The following is an 18029-nucleotide window of genomic DNA, read 5'->3' as shown; positions in this document are numbered from 1 at the left end:
ACATTCTCCAGACTGTCTCCTACCAAACAGCAGCTGCACTGTGGTGTATGCATTTCTGAGTCACTAGGTGGTGGTAGTGTATTTACAGTATATTTGGTGAGTACATCACTGAGACAATACTTGTTATTCAACACCAGTGAAAATGAGAACAGTTAGATTGTGGCCAGATTCAGGTTTCTATTTCATCACACCTGATGAACCCTCATTTCACTTCCTCCATAATTTGTTACTAACCTTGTCTTTGAGGTTAATATCTGTAAATATGACGTCGAGAGCTGTTAAAATGACATTAATAGGCATGAAATGACAATTAAGTTGATCTCGACCTGGAAACTGGGGTTAATTTAAACTTGAATTTAAAAAAAAGCACAACACAATTAGATGGTAGATGTTACTTTATTACATAAAGTAGACGAAAGGCTCGTTTTTCAGATGACTAAAATAAGTATTACTCACAACTTGTATGAAAACCAAGAGACCTGAGTTGGAACATGGGCAATCACAACATCATGACTACTGGAATGAGTGAGCAGATTAGTAAAAGGATTAGTGGAAGCCCTCAACAAAGAATGGGAAAAGAGTGGGAAAAGACTGTTTTCAGAGCTGAACAACCAAAGGGTGATTCAAAACCCTGCTAGATGGGTGGATGTCAGTTTTGGGTAAAATGACTATGCTTCCCTAAAACCAAAAGGTTGACACACTGACCAGACAGAGACTGAATAGTCCTGCCTGGCTCACGTTTCTGCAGCAACTGCGTGAGAATGAGAACTGGATGTTCTGCAACTATGCGATCACCCTGCATCCAGCCAGCCGCCTCCTGTAAAATATACTACTAGTGTCACACTTTAACGGCAGGCCATCACATCCACAGTGTTTGCCAGACTGTATGATATCATGACCATAAATTAGTCCAGAATTGTCTATGAGGCAATAGCAAAGGGTGGGAGACAGCAAGTAAGACAGTCGAGAGAAAGACAGAGAAAGTTTAAGAGTCAGTGTTTACTAGCGTACAAGCCTCTCCTCCCAACAGGAATTCTTTCCATGTTTCATCACTGCCCGCTTGCCCATACGCAAATGTCTATTGAGGGAGGTTGAATCACCTCCTGATGTCATTTCCCCAACTTTCACTTACAATCACACTGAGAAACAACACAGTTTCAGACATGATGGGCTTTAACATGTACAGTATATAACGAATGCACAGTGTACATGTTTATGGATGTCACATCTACAGGCCTTAAACATGAATTCAGCAGCAACAGTGATAAGGCCACTAAAACAGAGCTCATCCACAACCTTTAAACTCCTGCTGGCAGCTAAACATCATGAACACACATGGAAACACACACCAAATGAGGGAAGTTAGCTTGTTCTCCACACTGTGCAAACTCTCACCGCAGTCACATTTGGTGCTACTGGATTTAGTGGAACAAACATCATTTTCACAGCATGCTCTTTGACAGTTTTGCAGTAGAAACTGCCAGACAGGGGGGAAAAACTCCAGTGTAATACAAAGCATAGGCAGAACCAAAGTGAGGAAAACTACAGAGCCTTTAGACATCATACAGCAGTAGTAAGGTCATTGGTTTTCCATAGAGGCATCGTACATTAAAGGAACTGCAGTGTTCATCTTTCAATTATGAAAACATAGATTTCCCCCACATACAGCTTTTATCTGTCATCTGCGGGGTTGGCACAGCTTATTAATCAGTTGTCTCCACTTTGTTTTTGTCAAATTTGCATCCTAACATGAATCTAAACAAATGCTAACCAGGAGGGATGCAAATTTGCTTTAACAAAATGGCCACAGATTATCATTGTAGCATCAATTAACAGGTTAATTTTAGCTTCTCAAGCTGGTGGCAATTATTGAGCATCAGTCAAAAATTGTCTCCAGTACTGTATGATGGATGGTAGATGATTAGTTAGCAATAGTTATGAAAGGTAAGAGCACCTCAGGTCTCAATGGCAGTACTTTCAATACCAATCACAAAATCATAATAAATCACAAAAAACAATCATAACACTGCGATCACACAAGGAGCTCATATCTCCAAAGGGTTTTTCAAGAATTGCATTTCCAGAGTGAGAAATAAAAACATCCTAATGGTCAGATAGATGGTCATGAATTAAAAAATACACTAATTGTGTGTTAGTGGTTTTGAAATAATATGTGTTCATGAAATTTACTCAGCACCAATTGTAAAAAGACAATAGCTATTTAGCATATATGTTTAAAAACAGCTAAATTGAAACAATGAAATTGAGGTTTTCATATTACAGTAAAAGCAGGCTCTGTGTCCTAAATCTTACTCACAAATACAGTTCTTGAAAAATGAATTCCAAACTAAGTACCATTCCTATTACATAGCCAAGCATGTTTAAAATTAATTCACAGTTAAGATGGCGAATGTAAACAGTATCTACCAACTGTTTACATTTATGACTGTAGATGTCTGTTAGTTATGTAATTCATAAATCTGAAGTGCAATACTTGTACAACTGTACCTCACTGGCAACAAAAACTATTGATCAAACAGATCCATCTGTTTTTGTTGGTCCAGTGCTCGGTTCTGTGTGGTTCTGTTAAAAGATTGTAAACATCAAATTACAAGCACAAGGATTTGTCTACAAATGGACATTAGAGGGGATCTTCAGGATCAGATCTTTCTTCATCAAAGAAATAAGTGTTATCTTAGCAGTTCTTAGATTAGTTGTAAAGGAGCAAATAAGTAGAAAAAACATATATGGCTTAACATGGGGAGAATTCATGACCCATCATCAAAGGTTAACAGCTTGTTCTTTTGCTTTGTTTTCTGCTTTTTATAGAAAATATTAAAGGGAAAGGAAAAAAAAACTACAACATTATGTCCTAACTCTTATACTATAACCCCTAAAGTCTCAATTTATCTGCACTTCAGGATCGTCTTTGCTCCAATGCAACTAAAGAAACATAGATAATCTGAAACTAATTCTGTTTTGTGTCAACTCAACTATTCATACATTTTCAAGACATTTTAAAGTAATTTGAGTGTTTTGAGGAGTAAAGGAAGAATAGATGACTGCCTCCAATTAATATATTATTTACTAAACCAGCCTATCCCTTTTCAATATACCAAGATTATTCACTAAACGTTTGGGGTCCTTTGTGATTGGGTACAGGCTCCGCTTGGGTACACTCATACACATACACTCTCACTAGGAGAGACTCACTGGTGAGCATGCTCAGATGTTGGCCTTCTTGTTGATGAGCACAGAGCAGCATGTGAGGGCTCCATCCACTTTGATCTTCTCCATGTTGGACACAGGGATCAGCATGTGGTCCTTCAGCTTCTCGAACATCTGCGGGACACACAGACAAGGCTGTCAATGGAAATACTGATATAATATATACATTTATATAATTAAATCTTGTGAAATTCAACAAAATACCACTGTTTATCTAAATGATTAGTCTTACAATGTATTTGGGAATTAAAAAGCTGACGTACATTATAGAAATAATCAAATACAAAATAGATATTGTGATGACAACAGCTGTTCTTGTTCAGCCTCCTGACTCTGTCTGTGGGTACCAGATCCGTGAGCCAGTAGTGCAAGCATTGACCAGCACAACCACAAGCTCACTAGAAAAAGCTGAACTACAGATTGACTGGCAGTAATAAACTGAAAGGGAAAACTTATGCAACACAAGCTTGTTTACTCTACTTGTCAACTTGTAATGGACTGTGATATAAAAGCCCTGTAGAGGGATACAGTCGAACAAGCATTAAAAAAGGTTTCCTGGTCTCTCGGCAAAATATATATAAAGAGAATGGGAGTGAGAACTATTACAACATTCTCCAAAGACCCTCGTAAAGTAGTGTGTCACCCTGTGGACATTTTCCAGAAGAAAACCAGTGTTTTCCTACCAGACTTCCAAACCAGGATATTTTTCTCTTTAAACTCTCCCTTCAACCTCACTGTGATACTGAGCTAGGCCTTGCAGCACAGCCAGAGGGACCAACTAAACAAATTCTTATCTCATGATGCAATATGGCTGACGAAGCCTCTGGTGAACCAAATGCCATGTTTAAAGCCACCGCACTCATGTGCCTTATTATAACTCTTGATTCTCTTCTACCCAAGACATTTTGTGTTGTGTGGACACTAATACATTAGTACATTAGATGTCACAGCTATTGAACAATGGCACTGCATCATTATACTGTACTACCACTACCACCGTCATAATGCTTAAAACTGGGTTAAATGTAGCTTTCCATACATTTTTGCACTATTTTGAAATTGGTAGCATCATCATACCCAGGCATTCTGGAGAGGCCCCTTGCATCTTTTAGTGCTCTTCTCATGCTAGGCTAATTATAGTTGGTCTGAGACTCATTTTTGGTCATATAAACAGAGGGTCAACTCAGGGAAGGTTGTGCTTTCGCATAACTTCTCCAAAACAACATAAGTAAATCCCCTGCTGTTTATAGCATCTCCGCCTCCAAAGTCTCTCTTTTTTTTTGATCATTTCCAGTCGAGTTCTCATTACTGCGGTTGAAATTTATATGTCGGGTTGGGGGTGGCATGGTCCCACACAGTAGGGGCTGCTATATTTCACTGGGCCTTTTGTCTGCTCAGTTTCTTTATCTCCAAACTGAGCCCTCTAGAGCCGTCGCCACTGCTAACCATTAAAGATGCCCTGTCTCCACCCCCTCCGACCCTACCAATCCTCTCTCATGACCCCCAGCTTTTGTTAATGTGGAACTCTTATGTAACTTCACGAGCAAACTAAAAATAGACCGGAGATTAGGACAGACAATGTTTAGAGTTCGAAAGCAGTAGAAGTCTTGCAGAGTGTCTTGGTGATTGTGCTGAGAAATCTCTACATCTCATTGGAGGGACAAGCAACAAGTTCCCTTGGGAAACATGTACCAACTATAGACCTACTGTACTGTACAACACATGATGAGACTACTCTGATAAAACTATGTCTGCTCTTTCACTGATTGTGTTATGTCTTGTGGTATTCACATTTTTCCACTTTTCTTTAAGCTAACACTTCTTAAACACAGCTTTGGGACCAAAACTGGGTTTGAGTCCAATTTTTGGTAGGTCTGAACGTTATAAAGGAAACTGGATCATGGAAGAAACATACATTTCTCAAAAATTGCTCCAAATGGTCCATTAAAAGGTACTACCAAAGCAGGAAGCATGAGATACACAAATAGATTTTATTATGCTCAAGTTGAATTCCCTCAGTTAATCTTCCTGGAAAAAAACTGAGCCTTTACCGTAGATGCAAGTCCAAAGACGCATAATTTTGTGAATTCTTCCTTCTAAAAATAACTGGCGGAGGTTGGGGTTTTAACCACAGAGTACATTTTGAGGTCTGAGCACTGTCTCTGCAGATTGTAGGGTGCAGGGTTCGATCCTTTTGACTTTAGATCTGGACCCCAAAGCATCTAAATAACACGGCTACTGCTCAGCCTTTCCAAACCCCAACAGACAAAGTAAGACAATAACATGTCATTCACAGTGTGCTATGCTGGAAAACAATATGCAAGTGTCATGAGTGTTTGCAAGACATAGAAACGTCCCCAGTCAGAATTGAACCAGGGATCACAGGCCACTTGGAATGTGAATGCCACAAACAGGTAATGTAATGTGTAGAAAAAGATTAAGACATAAGTCGCTGTCTAACATTCAAACATTAAAAGTATACTTTTGTGATTTGCATTTTTTTATTCAAGGATTAAATGATTTGCGTATGTTTGTACATGAAGAAATTTAACATACTTAAAGCTGCAATAATCAATATTTTCATGTTGACCATGGCTGAAATTACTATGTGTATGTGAAAGGGGTCACTCGTAGTGTGGAACCCAGAGATAATTATCACCCAACTCTGTAGTTTACCTCAAGCTCTATGGAGTGTTTTAGCGTCTTTCAGCTCATTGTTTTGATTCTACAGTCCTCAACTAACCACTCTCATCAGAGTTATTTTCACAGCAAACAGGTGTTCCATTAAAAAGTTCTGATAAACTGACTATACGCTACCTGACAGAAGTTAGCAGATAGCTGGTGAACATATTTAGCAGCTAAAGACAAGACATTTTCCTCAGCCGTGGATGGACAGTAAAACAAGAGCTAAAAGGAGAGTGAATTTTGGACTTGGATTCATCAGGTGGCAGGAAATACAACTCTAAACAAATGCAAATGTTACTTCATGTCTGCTGGATGTATAAATAGGCAGCTGTTTGCCAACAATTTTGCCACATCTTCTTCAATGGTGATAAAATGTCAATGTTGTGTTTAAAGCTTGGTGTGTGGCCCAGAAGTGGCCAAAAACTATGTTAATGCAAGTTTAAGACCTATTTTGATGATCAACTGTAAAAAATAATTAATGTTCTGAGAAACAAAAATTCTTTTTTCCTAAGACACTTTTTAAAACTCTGGTTTCTAGTCTGTGGTTAGCCAAAAAGGTCACTTCACATCAAACTGCGGGTTTCTTTGTTAAAACACAGCGCTGGCTGTGGTTGATATGCAGCGGTCTGTGTAAAACAACCACAGAGGTTGCAGGGTTTCCCTCTCTAGCCAGTTGTTTTTCTCAGAGGTCTGGACAGGATGAAAAGCAACAAAGGCAAGCACTCTTTAAATTCAAACCAGTAAACCATTCTGTCTGTCCTGCTAGTGAATCTTCCTCCCAAAGGTGTAACCTCAAAATTGTAGATGAACGTGTGATTATGGATGTGAGATATTATTACTGTGTGTGCATGTGAAATGGCATGTGAAAAGTATTACCTTTGTACTTTCTGGAAACTCCTCTGCTGTGCAGTGCAGAAGCACATGTCCCTTATTGGGCAGGTTCATGTAGATGCAGTTGGCAGCGTGGTCATCAGGCACAGTCAGTTTGTCGTAGCGATGGTCACTCATTTGTTGCATGATCTACACACACAGGTAAGAGTCAGACAGAAAATGGACATTGAAGCAAATAAACAACAGCATGTGAGAGTCCAAATGACTTTCAGAGAGACAGACAGAAAATAGTTGTACAGACTATCAGACACTTTGAATCAGAAGCAAGGCCACAATACCAAAGGCAGCACCACATCCTTCTGCACGCCAAACCACTCTCGGGGCCTGGGGGGGCTTAATGGAGAACACAGGAGCAGACAGACATTCTTTCTCAGCAGATGTCATGTTATTTATGTAATCTGAAGGAGTTTAAGGTGGGACAGGCGGCGGGGGGAGAGAGGCTGAGAAGAGGCCCGTGTTGCCAAGTGGAAGTCGGGGGGTGAGGATGTTATGACCAGAGGAGAGGCAGGTGCCTCTTAATGTTTATGAGCAGAACATCTGCGGACGGATACCTCAGAGACAAGAAGGGGAGGGGAGGTGGAAAGCGAGTAAAAAAAAATCCAAAGCATCAACATTCAGAAAAGGTATTTTGAGAAGTGAAATTTTTACCAGATATAGACCCCATCTATGTATGTCTGACTGCTTCTTACCCTCCTCTGTTGCTTTGCTTTTCTATTATTTGTCCTTTTCTGTTCTCCCCACCCTTCGTCTTTAATCATGGGTGGGATAAGTTTGTTGTCTGCTAATGAACACAGCCCTCATAAAAAGTCATCATAAATTATAAATTATAAGAAATTACAAATTAAATTGTTATCATTTAGATCAGATTTTACTCATAAAATTCAGCAAATATCACCTTTAGGGTCATACTGCAACCAAAACGTGTGACGTCTGCTTGACGTATCTGTGGGTTTGGAGGAGTGGCTGTGAGCGAATGAGTGATGACACACAACTACAAATGTAGGAGTAAAATGTGTGGTTTGTGAGCACAATGGGATTGAAATGGCTGAAAATGTTTTCATTTCACTTCCCACAGACTGGGTCTGCTACAGTAGGGAGGACCAGGGCGTTTACTGAGACGGGAAAGGCCTTTTCCTGTATTAGTTGTATACAAATACGCATTACTTTCCATTTTATTACTTACATTATATGTTAAATATATACTCACACTCATTGTACTTGATTAAAAAAAAAAAAAAAATATTTTCATGTAAACAGATGTCTTTGCCAACTGATCAGACCCAATAGCAAACATGTTGTTCTAAGTTCACTAATTAGTCTTTCCTGGGAAAATGTATTTGGCACACAGGAAGTGACACAATTTATGTTTCTGGCAGCAGCAACAGTGCTTGGTTGTAATGAATAGAAGAACAATTGTGCAGTTAGTATGAGCAGCAAATCCCATCATTAAATAGAAAACCCGAGGAATAAGTTGTCACAGGACTGACTTTCATCACCGCAGTAATGAACCTTGTACATCAACGACGTTAGAAACAAACAATGAAAAAGAAAATCATACTCAATCAAAAACGGACTGAAAATGCAGTATCGAACTGTCAGAGTCACTTATTACTTTGTGTCTAAAAGCCATTATTCATTTTTGATTTATTAAGACTAAACTGACAGGCATGCAAATGACTGACAGTGCACAATCAATTAAATTAACTTTATAGGAGCTGACATTGGGATTTCTGTGAGTGCAGGGCTGCAGGGTGGAGTACAGGCAGTGTGAGTATCTGTGTGTGTGCAACCAGACCAGACACATTCCCAGGTCACTTGTGGGTGTGTTACGTGATTGCAGCAGCCCTAAATGAAAACACTGTCCATGTGCGTGACCGCCAACACTGTCTCTCACACACAGGGGGATTAAGAGTGGTAGAGGGGAGAGTAAACGTTGACTCCACCAAAGATCACAGTTGTTACTGCTACACTCTCTGTATCTAAAACATCTCATTTTCGCAGTAAAAACAGTGAGGAAAAACTATTCAGGGTGTAAGGAAAATGTCCTACAGCAAAATTTCATCGCGCACATGTAAAGTTCTGATCCGTGAAATATAATTAAATATGAAGAAAATCAACTTGGCTAATGGCACTGCTCGTTCTATGTTCATTGTCAGTGGGTGTAGTAGTATCATATACAGTGAGACCAGATTAATGGCTCGTGTATTTTTAAAAATGGAAAGTTTGTCATGGATACAAAGTGCAGGTCTCCAGAAATCAAAATTTAGGGCAAGGATATCTTCTCCAAGTGTGTAACAGCAAATGTAAAAATTGAGAACTCAAGCCTCTACATAATCATCCTGGCGCTGGACCGAGCATAAAGCTACAGCAAATCAGCAGCAACTTACTTCTAGACGGTGGCTGAGGTCCAGTTCATACACAGTGTGGTAACTGGGCAGCAGAATGTGCTCAGTCAGAGCAGCTTAAACTAAATATTTACTGGAAGGTAATAAAATCTCCCCCCCCGGGCAATGAGAATCTCACCCAGTTAACAAAAACACTGACAATTTACTGGCTCTGAATCCTTCCACCATGGTCATCAGTATAACTGTATGTTGGCTCTTGTTTGGAATATTTATAATGCTCATTGTACTAATCTTTCCCAGGAAACCTTTAAAAGTTTTACAATACTTCTTTTCACTGATGAACAACAGCAGCGTGTACAAGACAAATCCTACTTGAGACTGCTTTCAAATCCAGAGGGGAAATGAGGCTGAAATTACTTCCTGTTGATGTTTGACATGATGTTGACATTTCACTCTAGAAATATTATTGGTCTAAGTGGAGTGTTTATTGCTACACCCTAAGGTATTGAATACAGTGACTAGGGGGGAAGGAAGGGGAGAGGAGGATGCAGAACATTGATGTGATACTGAGGGACAGAATAGAATTCAGAACATTGCCCTGAAGCAGAATTGATTCAATTCATATATTTTTCTTCTTATTTTAGGTTTAACAAGGCTAGAATTCAGACGCCATATACCGTAACCTAATGGTTCAGAACCCCCAATGGGATCGCAGGATAAATCTGAAGGGTCCCAAGAAAATTAACAAGATAAGAAAACACAAGTAAATATTTATGCTACAAAATTATACTGCTCTTTTTTATAGAATAAGTGAATAATTTTATCTCGTCAGGCCTCTAAAATTAAATAAAATTCAAAAACAGGAAAAAACCAAGTCATTCTCTGGTGGGTCTGCAACTGGTGACGGCGGGTCATAAATAGATCTTGCTTTGTTTTAAGGGGTCATGAACCAACAAGGTTGAGAACCAGTGCTGTAACCTATGATGTTGTATCAGCTGCTGCTGTCTGACACTGCAGCTGACTCAGGGACTCAGTGATAACATCATAGGCAAGGAAGTCTTGTGCTCAAGTGCCATATATGGCTCCTTTCCTCATACAGTATGTTACAAACATGTAAAACTCAGCAAATTTTAAAAGTTAGAAGTTTCCTGCTCGTAGTGCAGTGTCCATAATTTGTTAAATCACATGTGTATATGGGAATTTTGTAATCAAGATTCGGTGGTTAGACAACTCATTCTGAGTCACGACCTTCACTATGTTGTCTCCTCAATATTTATAAGCCCGTGTCAACATCCTTGAGGTAAAGAGTGAACCCTGAGTGATGATTTCATGAATCAAACAGGGTAAAGGGGTTAGTAGTGAGCTAAAACCTGCTGGTGATTCCGCTTTGATGGGAACAGTGTGAGAGAGAACAGGGAGTGGGTGCTGCAGCCTCTGACAGAGGAGGTATTTCGGGATGATGACTTCATGAGTGAAGCTTGGCGGTGACAGCGGCAGATGGATGATGAAACCCATCCGGTCAACATGCATTCTCATTCTCAGGAGAGCTAAACACAGACAGGGGATTGCGTGCATGCCCACCTGGCCTATACACATACATATATACATTTGGAGCCCTGAGAGGTCAAGATATCCTGAATAGACTCAACCAAACTGCAAAACAAGACTAAAAATTAACAGCTTTAAGAACTAGATGATAAATACTACAGTGCTTCACTTTTACATGCATTAAAATGAATCATATGTTCTTCAAACCCACACTGCAAACAGGTCAGGTCCTCTCTCTTGTCAGTTACTATTCTACAGCAGCAAATTGTGGGTCCATAAAGACAATAAGAATTTGTAAGGCTCCAACTTTAATTTGTAACAAAGTGTCTTTGTGCGAGGGTACAAAGACAGAGAGCCTCATTGCCACAAGAGCTGCATCCACATCCAAAACAAGCACTTTGAATTCATTAAACAGCATTCATAGGATCTCGCTACCCCCACAAAGAGAACATTACCTAATTACAAATCCAGGGTCGTTAAAAGTCCTTTAAAACAGGAGCTAATTGCTGCAGGAGAAGGGTGACGTAATCTGTAATTTGAAAGCGAGCAGTTTGTCATTAAGTCTCGCTAACGGCTACTCCTCGCCCCAGTAGCTAATTACTGGGGTGATCAAACAGGCAGGAATCTTAATGAGTTGATGCTGGGATATAAAAATTCATTAACGTGTGTATTTCTGCATACAGTCTTGAATTCCTGCGTGCACTTTAGCAATGCAAACACGCATACAAACCAACAAGTATAACCTTGTGGCTCTCTCAAGTACTTTGCCTTGTTAAGATGTGTTGTCTGATAGTTGGGTTTTAATTGCGTCTGAGATGCTCTGAGTGTCTTTTACTTGACTCATTGTAACCCTGTTTAGGGGCTGGGCCAGTAGGGGGAGATATCACACTAGGAGGCAACAGTGAATCTAAAGATCTGTCAAGGCCAAGAGTGAATGTGTGTGTTTGATTCGTCATACTTATGTAATTAGATAAGACAGTATGTTTGTCTGTGCTGTGTAAATACAACATTATATATTCCGCTGCATTTCAGTCATTTTTGCCATCAAAAACCTTCATATACAGTCTCCCATATTGATGTTTGGGAATTTTAAGAATAATTCCATCAGAGGGATGGGCTGAGATTTATTACACTTTGTGAAAACGACCAATCTGTCTCTGTCAGGGTGCAAACTGCCTCTCCTTCTGCATCCCCCCTCCCCCTTTATTTTTTGAGTATTGCTGCAATGGAGCTTGATCGATTCAGAAGCCTTTTATGCGGTAATGAGCTCAAGCTGTTTAATGGAAGGACAATACCTTCGTAATTGAAGCTGGAGTGTGAGCGCCAGAGGCAATCCCCACAGATTAGCTGAGAATATGAATTAATGAGGAAGGATTAAGGTGACAGGTGGTTTTAATGTGCTTGCAGTGGGAAGTAGCCATTAAGCTGCAAGTAAGAGAGTCTGCTCTGAATCAACACGGGTGATGTCCTGTCTTGTAGTGTTATGCTTGCTGAATACTTCACAGAACAGGAGAAAAAAAAAAGGACAGAGTTGTTCATACCAACAGGATTGAGCCAAGAGGCAACCAAGGAATTAAAAAAAAAAAGGAATGTGCTGCGTCAATGTGCGTCAATGTTAGAAAAAAAAAAAACCCACTGTACTGATTGAATGGTCTCTATGACTACAGCTGGGGAAACCATAGCAGTGGGATGATGCTTTGACTGTACATATATTACACACATACACAAGTTCCATACTTTGAGGGCTTTTTGAGCTGGTTCACTGGACCCGATGACAATAAGGCCTGGTCCTCCCATGCTGCAGAAGCTCTTCAGGTGCAGACCTTCTAACACAGGCACAGTAGACACAGCGTAGTCCTGCAAGACACAACACATCATTATAGGAAGTAAAAACTGTAATAAGCTTCATGCTAGTGGCTCTGTGAGGCTGCACTTAGGCATGGAGGTGCTATGGGCTAAATGCGAACATCAGCATGCTAACATACTCACAATGAAAATGCTAACATGCTGTTGTTTAGCAGGAGCACTGTTCACCATGTTCACCATCTTAGTGTACCAAATTTCACAGCAATCCATCCAATTATTGTGATATTTAAATAAAAAAAACAAAAGTGTGAACCTCATGGTGGCACTAGAGGAAAAATCATGGCATCACCAAAGTTAGTAAGCGTCATCCTGTGGGAATCAGGAATTTCGGTACGTAATTTCATGGCAATCCATCCAATGAAGATATTTCAGTCTGGACCAAAGTGGTGAACCGACTGACCAGCCGACAGTTGTTATAAAACATTCAAAGGGCACTGCAGTGGTTTGTGGAATGCCATTACATGAGGTCTCAAGTGGCCTTTAAAATAAAGTAGTGGGCAATTCGGGCGGAAACAGCAGGAGTGTCTGGGAGATGATGTCAGTGAGCACAGGGCTCAAGGGACGATTACAGAGAAACTTGTAGGAGCCTGATTGGAGAAGCTTTCACTGACTGCAGGATGTTTGCATGCCAAACTTGTCATCAGAAGTGTTACAAAATGGTACTTACATGTAAAACAACTCACTGCTACTGATTTATTAACACCTCAGTATATTTGCTGACTGAGGATTCAGGTATCTAAATATTTGAGACTAAATAAGCAACAATCAAAGAAAAAAGTCAGAAAAAAACACCCATATAATTTATTTATAGTTTAATTATCAAAAGCTTAGTTCATCCTCTTCATCAGGACTGTGTGGGTGCGGTTTGATCAGATGTAACTGACAGTAGCCTGGCAACATGAACAAACAACACTACAACTGTCATCACATTTAGTTTGAAATGTTAACTCTGACTGGTACATGCAAATACATGACATCTACTTTTTCCACTGATCCCCACCCAATTTAAATCAGTGAGAAAAGCGAGGAAAAAATAGAAATCTAGAAATCTCTTAAGTCAAATGACCAAAGCTGTGCAAACTATGGCAGAAAGCTTTGTGTTTATGTAGGATTCCATGCATTTAAATGTCTTCACCTTTCACAATGAGAATAAAAGCAGCATTCATGCATCTATACTGACTGATGATATATTGTCCAATTGGTGAAGGATAGGACCATTGCTACAGTACTGTATCTGGGCCTTTAGTGTTGAATTTATCCGCAGCCTTTTGCGGCTCATTTTTGATGACTGCTTCATAAAAATGTCACTTGAAAACCTCATTATTTTTCAAGAATTAAAGCCTGGAGTCCATATTTGCAGAATTACGGCATAGCCTGTCGAAACAACATAATATCACCACTGACTCTGTTTAGATTTTGATTTACTGATTTACTGGACTGAAAGAATTTCCCACTTTCAAGTTGATTGATTGAGCCTTTGATACAAGTGCTCACAGCTTGTGACAGTTAGACATACTATGAGCCTTTTGAGATTTGCTAAAACCAGAGTTGGACCCTACTGAGATTTGTAAACCTTGAAGTGATATTCAGCTGTAATTTGAATTATGATAGGGTATGAGACTTTAAGCTTGCTTTCCAAGACCTTTCCTTCCTGATTCCATGTGAATATATTTATATGACCATATAAATTATGGTTGGCGCCTAAGATGTTTGTGCTCAGGACTAAGTTTCTGGTCATGCAGGTGGATGCTCTACTAGCAGCCTGGATCACCAACTGCCTCACAGGTCGGCCACAGTATGTGAGGCTGCAGAGCAATGTGTCGGACGTAATAGTGAGTAGCAGGCGAGCACCTCAGGGGACGGTCTTATCTCCCTTCCTGCTCACACTCTTCACCTCAGACTTCAGATATTGCTCACAGTCCTGCCACCTGCAGAAGTTTTCAGATGACTCTGCCATTGTGGGTTGCATCAGCAGGGGACAGGAGGCTGAGTACAAGAGTGTGGTGGACAGTTTTGTGGAATGGTGTGAACTAAATCACCTACAACTCAACTTCGCAAAGACTAAGGTGTTGGTGGTGGATTTTAGGAAGCAAAGGACCTGTCTGAACTCAGTCAGCATCAGGGGAAGAGGTAGACATTGTCGAGGAAAACAAGTACCTGGGCGTCCACATAGACAATAAGGCATGGAGTAAAAACACAGAGGCTCTGTACAAGAAAGATCAGAGCTGCCTGTACTTTCTCAGGAGACTCTGATCTTTCAATGTCTACAGAACCATGCTGCAGATGTTCATCACTCAGTGGTGGCCAGTGGCATCTTCTACTCTGTAGTGTGCTGGGGTAGCAGGGTGAAGACAGTCGATGCTAATAAACTCAATAAGCTCATCAGGAAAGCGGGTTCTGCCCTGGGAGCGGAACTGGAGTCTTTGGTGGAGGTGTCAGAGAAGAGGATGCTCAGTATTATGGACAATGCCTTTCATCCCCTGCATGCCACACTGGCGTCATATCAGAGCACCTTCAGTTGTAGACTGAGACCACCGAGGTGCACCACAGAACATCACAGGAGGTCTTTTCTACCAGTGGCCATCAAACTGTATAACTCCTCCCCCATTCTGTGGGAAAGACAGCTGAAACATCAGACATTGAGAACAATAATATATTGTGTCATAAATATCATGCGCAATATTACTTTTCTATTTTAGTTTACTTATTTTAATAAATGTATCTTACTTTTATTGATATTCAGTTAGGCACTGGTGTTAGCATTTACTCCTTATACACTTTACATTTATTACTCTATTGTTTTTATTCTTATGTTGTTGTAATTTTTGAGTGATCTCTGGCACAAGAATTTCCTTTGGGATTAGTTAAGTTCTGTCTTATCTTATCTTAAAATAACTTTGTCAACTGACATCCATGTGTTGTCTTAATCACATAATATGTTTTGAATGGGTTTTTCCAGCTCTTAGCTTCATGAAACCCTATGAAGAATTGTGTCCACTTTCCATTGTTACACTATTGTGAACTCAAATATATAGTAACACATTTCACAATATTTGTACTGCATCATTTTATCAATTAGAGTGCTATGATTCACTGAAACAGTTATTGTAACTGGATAGTCATTGGCAATTTATCACGCAAAAAAAACTAAAACAAAAAAAAAATTACCCTATCCTTGATGTTTTCCTGAAATCTTGTCTTGGCACTTCTTAAGAAGATACAGAAGCACAACTGGGAATTATGTAATGTGAACTTTCTGCATTCCTTATCCATGAACAGGAAGTTTTGTTGCAGTGTAAAATTAGAAATACAAGTTTCTTGTTATCAAGTCAAATCTTAATGCCTTGATCACACTACATGCCTTTCAAAGTCTTCAGATCGCTGTACTGTACTGTTCACACTACACAACTTTCTGTCTTGTTATCGGGAATCTTGAAGTCGTTATGGTTTGCACACTACATGACTGACCAGCGACAGGGGATCACACATAACAAGATCTCCAGGAGGAATCCCAGATGAGTCTGTCTGGTCTCCAAACTATGTTTTGTCACAAAAACACGCGAGAAGTGACACGGGAAATGATGCACTACTACCCCGTGTCACTCTCATTGGCTGTAGCTCATCACCAATGCAAGCCATTTTAACATGTAATCAAACCATACTCCTATACCTAGTCAAAATTATATTCTCACTAGTCAGAATGGTTCTTTTATTAAAGTACATTGTATTATTGTAATTGTATTTCAAGATATCTACAACTTTGACTGTACTGGTCAAAACTAAAAATCCTTACAAAGTATAAGTGGCCATTTTAACATTTAATAGCTAGACTGGATATATATTGCATATATCTGTAATTCAATTCTTCAAATTTCAGATATCCACAATGACGTTCTTCCCAGGACAAATGATGTAATGTAAAATGCAATTTCAGATATCTACAATTAGAACTAAAAAATGCATTTCCTGCGGAAAATGCATGTGAATGCTGACAGCTGAAATAAATTGCAAAGCACAGCTGAAAATGCTACAGACTTGTTCAGCATTGCTTAATTTGGTTGCCATGGAATATTACATGTAAGAGATATGGCAGTTAATAAGTAGCATGGTGGTGTTTCACTAATAGCCACAAGGTCGGGCTTTCGATGCCATGCTTTAATATGTCGTGCACGTTCTGATGGAGAACTTTTGTACCAAGTTTCATTTTATTAAAGACAACAGAATTGTAGAAATATAATATTATAATATTACAGTAGCATCCCTTGTGGGTAGAATTGTATCAAATGTTACACACTTATGCAGTGTAGCTGTATGTACAACATTCCCAAATTTGGTTGCAATCAAATTTAGCATTGGAGAGTTATGGCCCATTGAGTACATCAGACCACACCGTCAAAATCTTGGTAACCAATTACAAACAAATGGTAAGTGATACCCAAAAACAAACTCATAAGTTTTACTCAGGGTAATCGACATATGGTATATACTAAGTTTGGTGAAGATTAGATGAAATACGTGCCAACAGAAGCAAAAAAATATGTTTACCAAAATATACAAAATGGAGGAAAATTTTTCCAGGCGCAAATGGGCATGGCCTATATCAGTTGAATTGGCATTGTCCAAAGAACATAATGTGCCAATATTGTTTTTCTTTGCCTCACGGTTCATGAGTTATTAGCCAAAACCTAAAACATGTAATAACTGACCACATTGCTATTGGTACCATGTTTCAAACATTCCTCTCATAGACTTTCCATTATAAATTTTTAATATTTTTTAATAATTATATAAAATCACTAGCGTACGCAAGAAATATGGATATCTGCAAAACATATTCAGTCCAGCTAAATGGTAAAACGGCTTGCTGTTGTTGCCCCCTTCATTGCCAGTCACAACACTTTTCACACAACAGGGTTTGGACTCCCTAACAGTCCAGATAATTAGCCTGCTTGATATCTTTTGGGTGTCTGCGTCGCATCGGCAAGCTCTTGGCAAGCTCTTGGAACGCGTCTTTGAACAGTTCACACATAGCGATCGAGTGCTGACTTGTGAGTGCTGATTTGTCAATGTCTTATTGGCACAACACATTGGTATGAGTTTATGCCTCTTTGCAATAGAAGGAAAGAAGTGGTTTGGCCTCTACATTACTTCTTCCTGAATAAACTGATTCAATCAACAGCACCATTTCCCCTGACCTCTGCAAGGACCATAAAGAAACATCTGTACGTAGTTGTTGACTGCTAAACAAACCTGGCAACAAAATTATCCTTAATTTGATAATGATAGGAAAAAACAACAGTGATAGGAGTACTGATCTGATAAAAAATGGAAAAAACAATAATGGACGCTCAAGCAATTTTTCCTATTGTCATTTGCCAAAGATGCATCATTAAGGCCCGTCTTATCAAAAATAACAGAAAACACAAGAGGAATCCATCATGAGGGACTTCAATCAGATACAGATGG

At 39.5% G+C, this 18029-nt stretch overlaps 1 protein-coding gene across 2 annotated transcripts in view; it reads right to left on the bottom strand.

The window, feature by feature from the left end:
• Positions 1 to 377: 377 nt before the first annotated feature.
• ddah1 (dimethylarginine dimethylaminohydrolase 1) overlaps positions 378 to 18029 on the bottom strand; it is an 80895-nt gene continuing 63243 nt past the window's right edge. For both annotated transcript variants that reach the window (XM_067596375.1, XM_067596374.1), the window contains exons 4-6: positions 12435 to 12554; positions 6790 to 6933; positions 378 to 3342 (exon numbers count right to left, since the gene is read on the bottom strand). In XM_067596375.1, the coding sequence (XP_067452476.1) occupies positions 3226 to 3342; positions 6790 to 6933; positions 12435 to 12554 (381 nt within the window). In that variant the 3' untranslated portion in view covers positions 378 to 3225. The remainder of the gene's footprint in view (positions 3343 to 6789; positions 6934 to 12434; positions 12555 to 18029) is intronic.

The sequence above is a fragment of the Thunnus thynnus genome, chromosome 8 (assembly GCF_963924715.1).
Source record: "Thunnus thynnus chromosome 8, fThuThy2.1, whole genome shotgun sequence".
NCBI lineage: Eukaryota > Metazoa > Chordata > Actinopteri > Scombriformes > Scombridae > Thunnus > Thunnus thynnus.
Note: the sequence above shows the minus strand (reverse complement) of the source record. Positions and strands in the feature narration are given on the sequence as shown.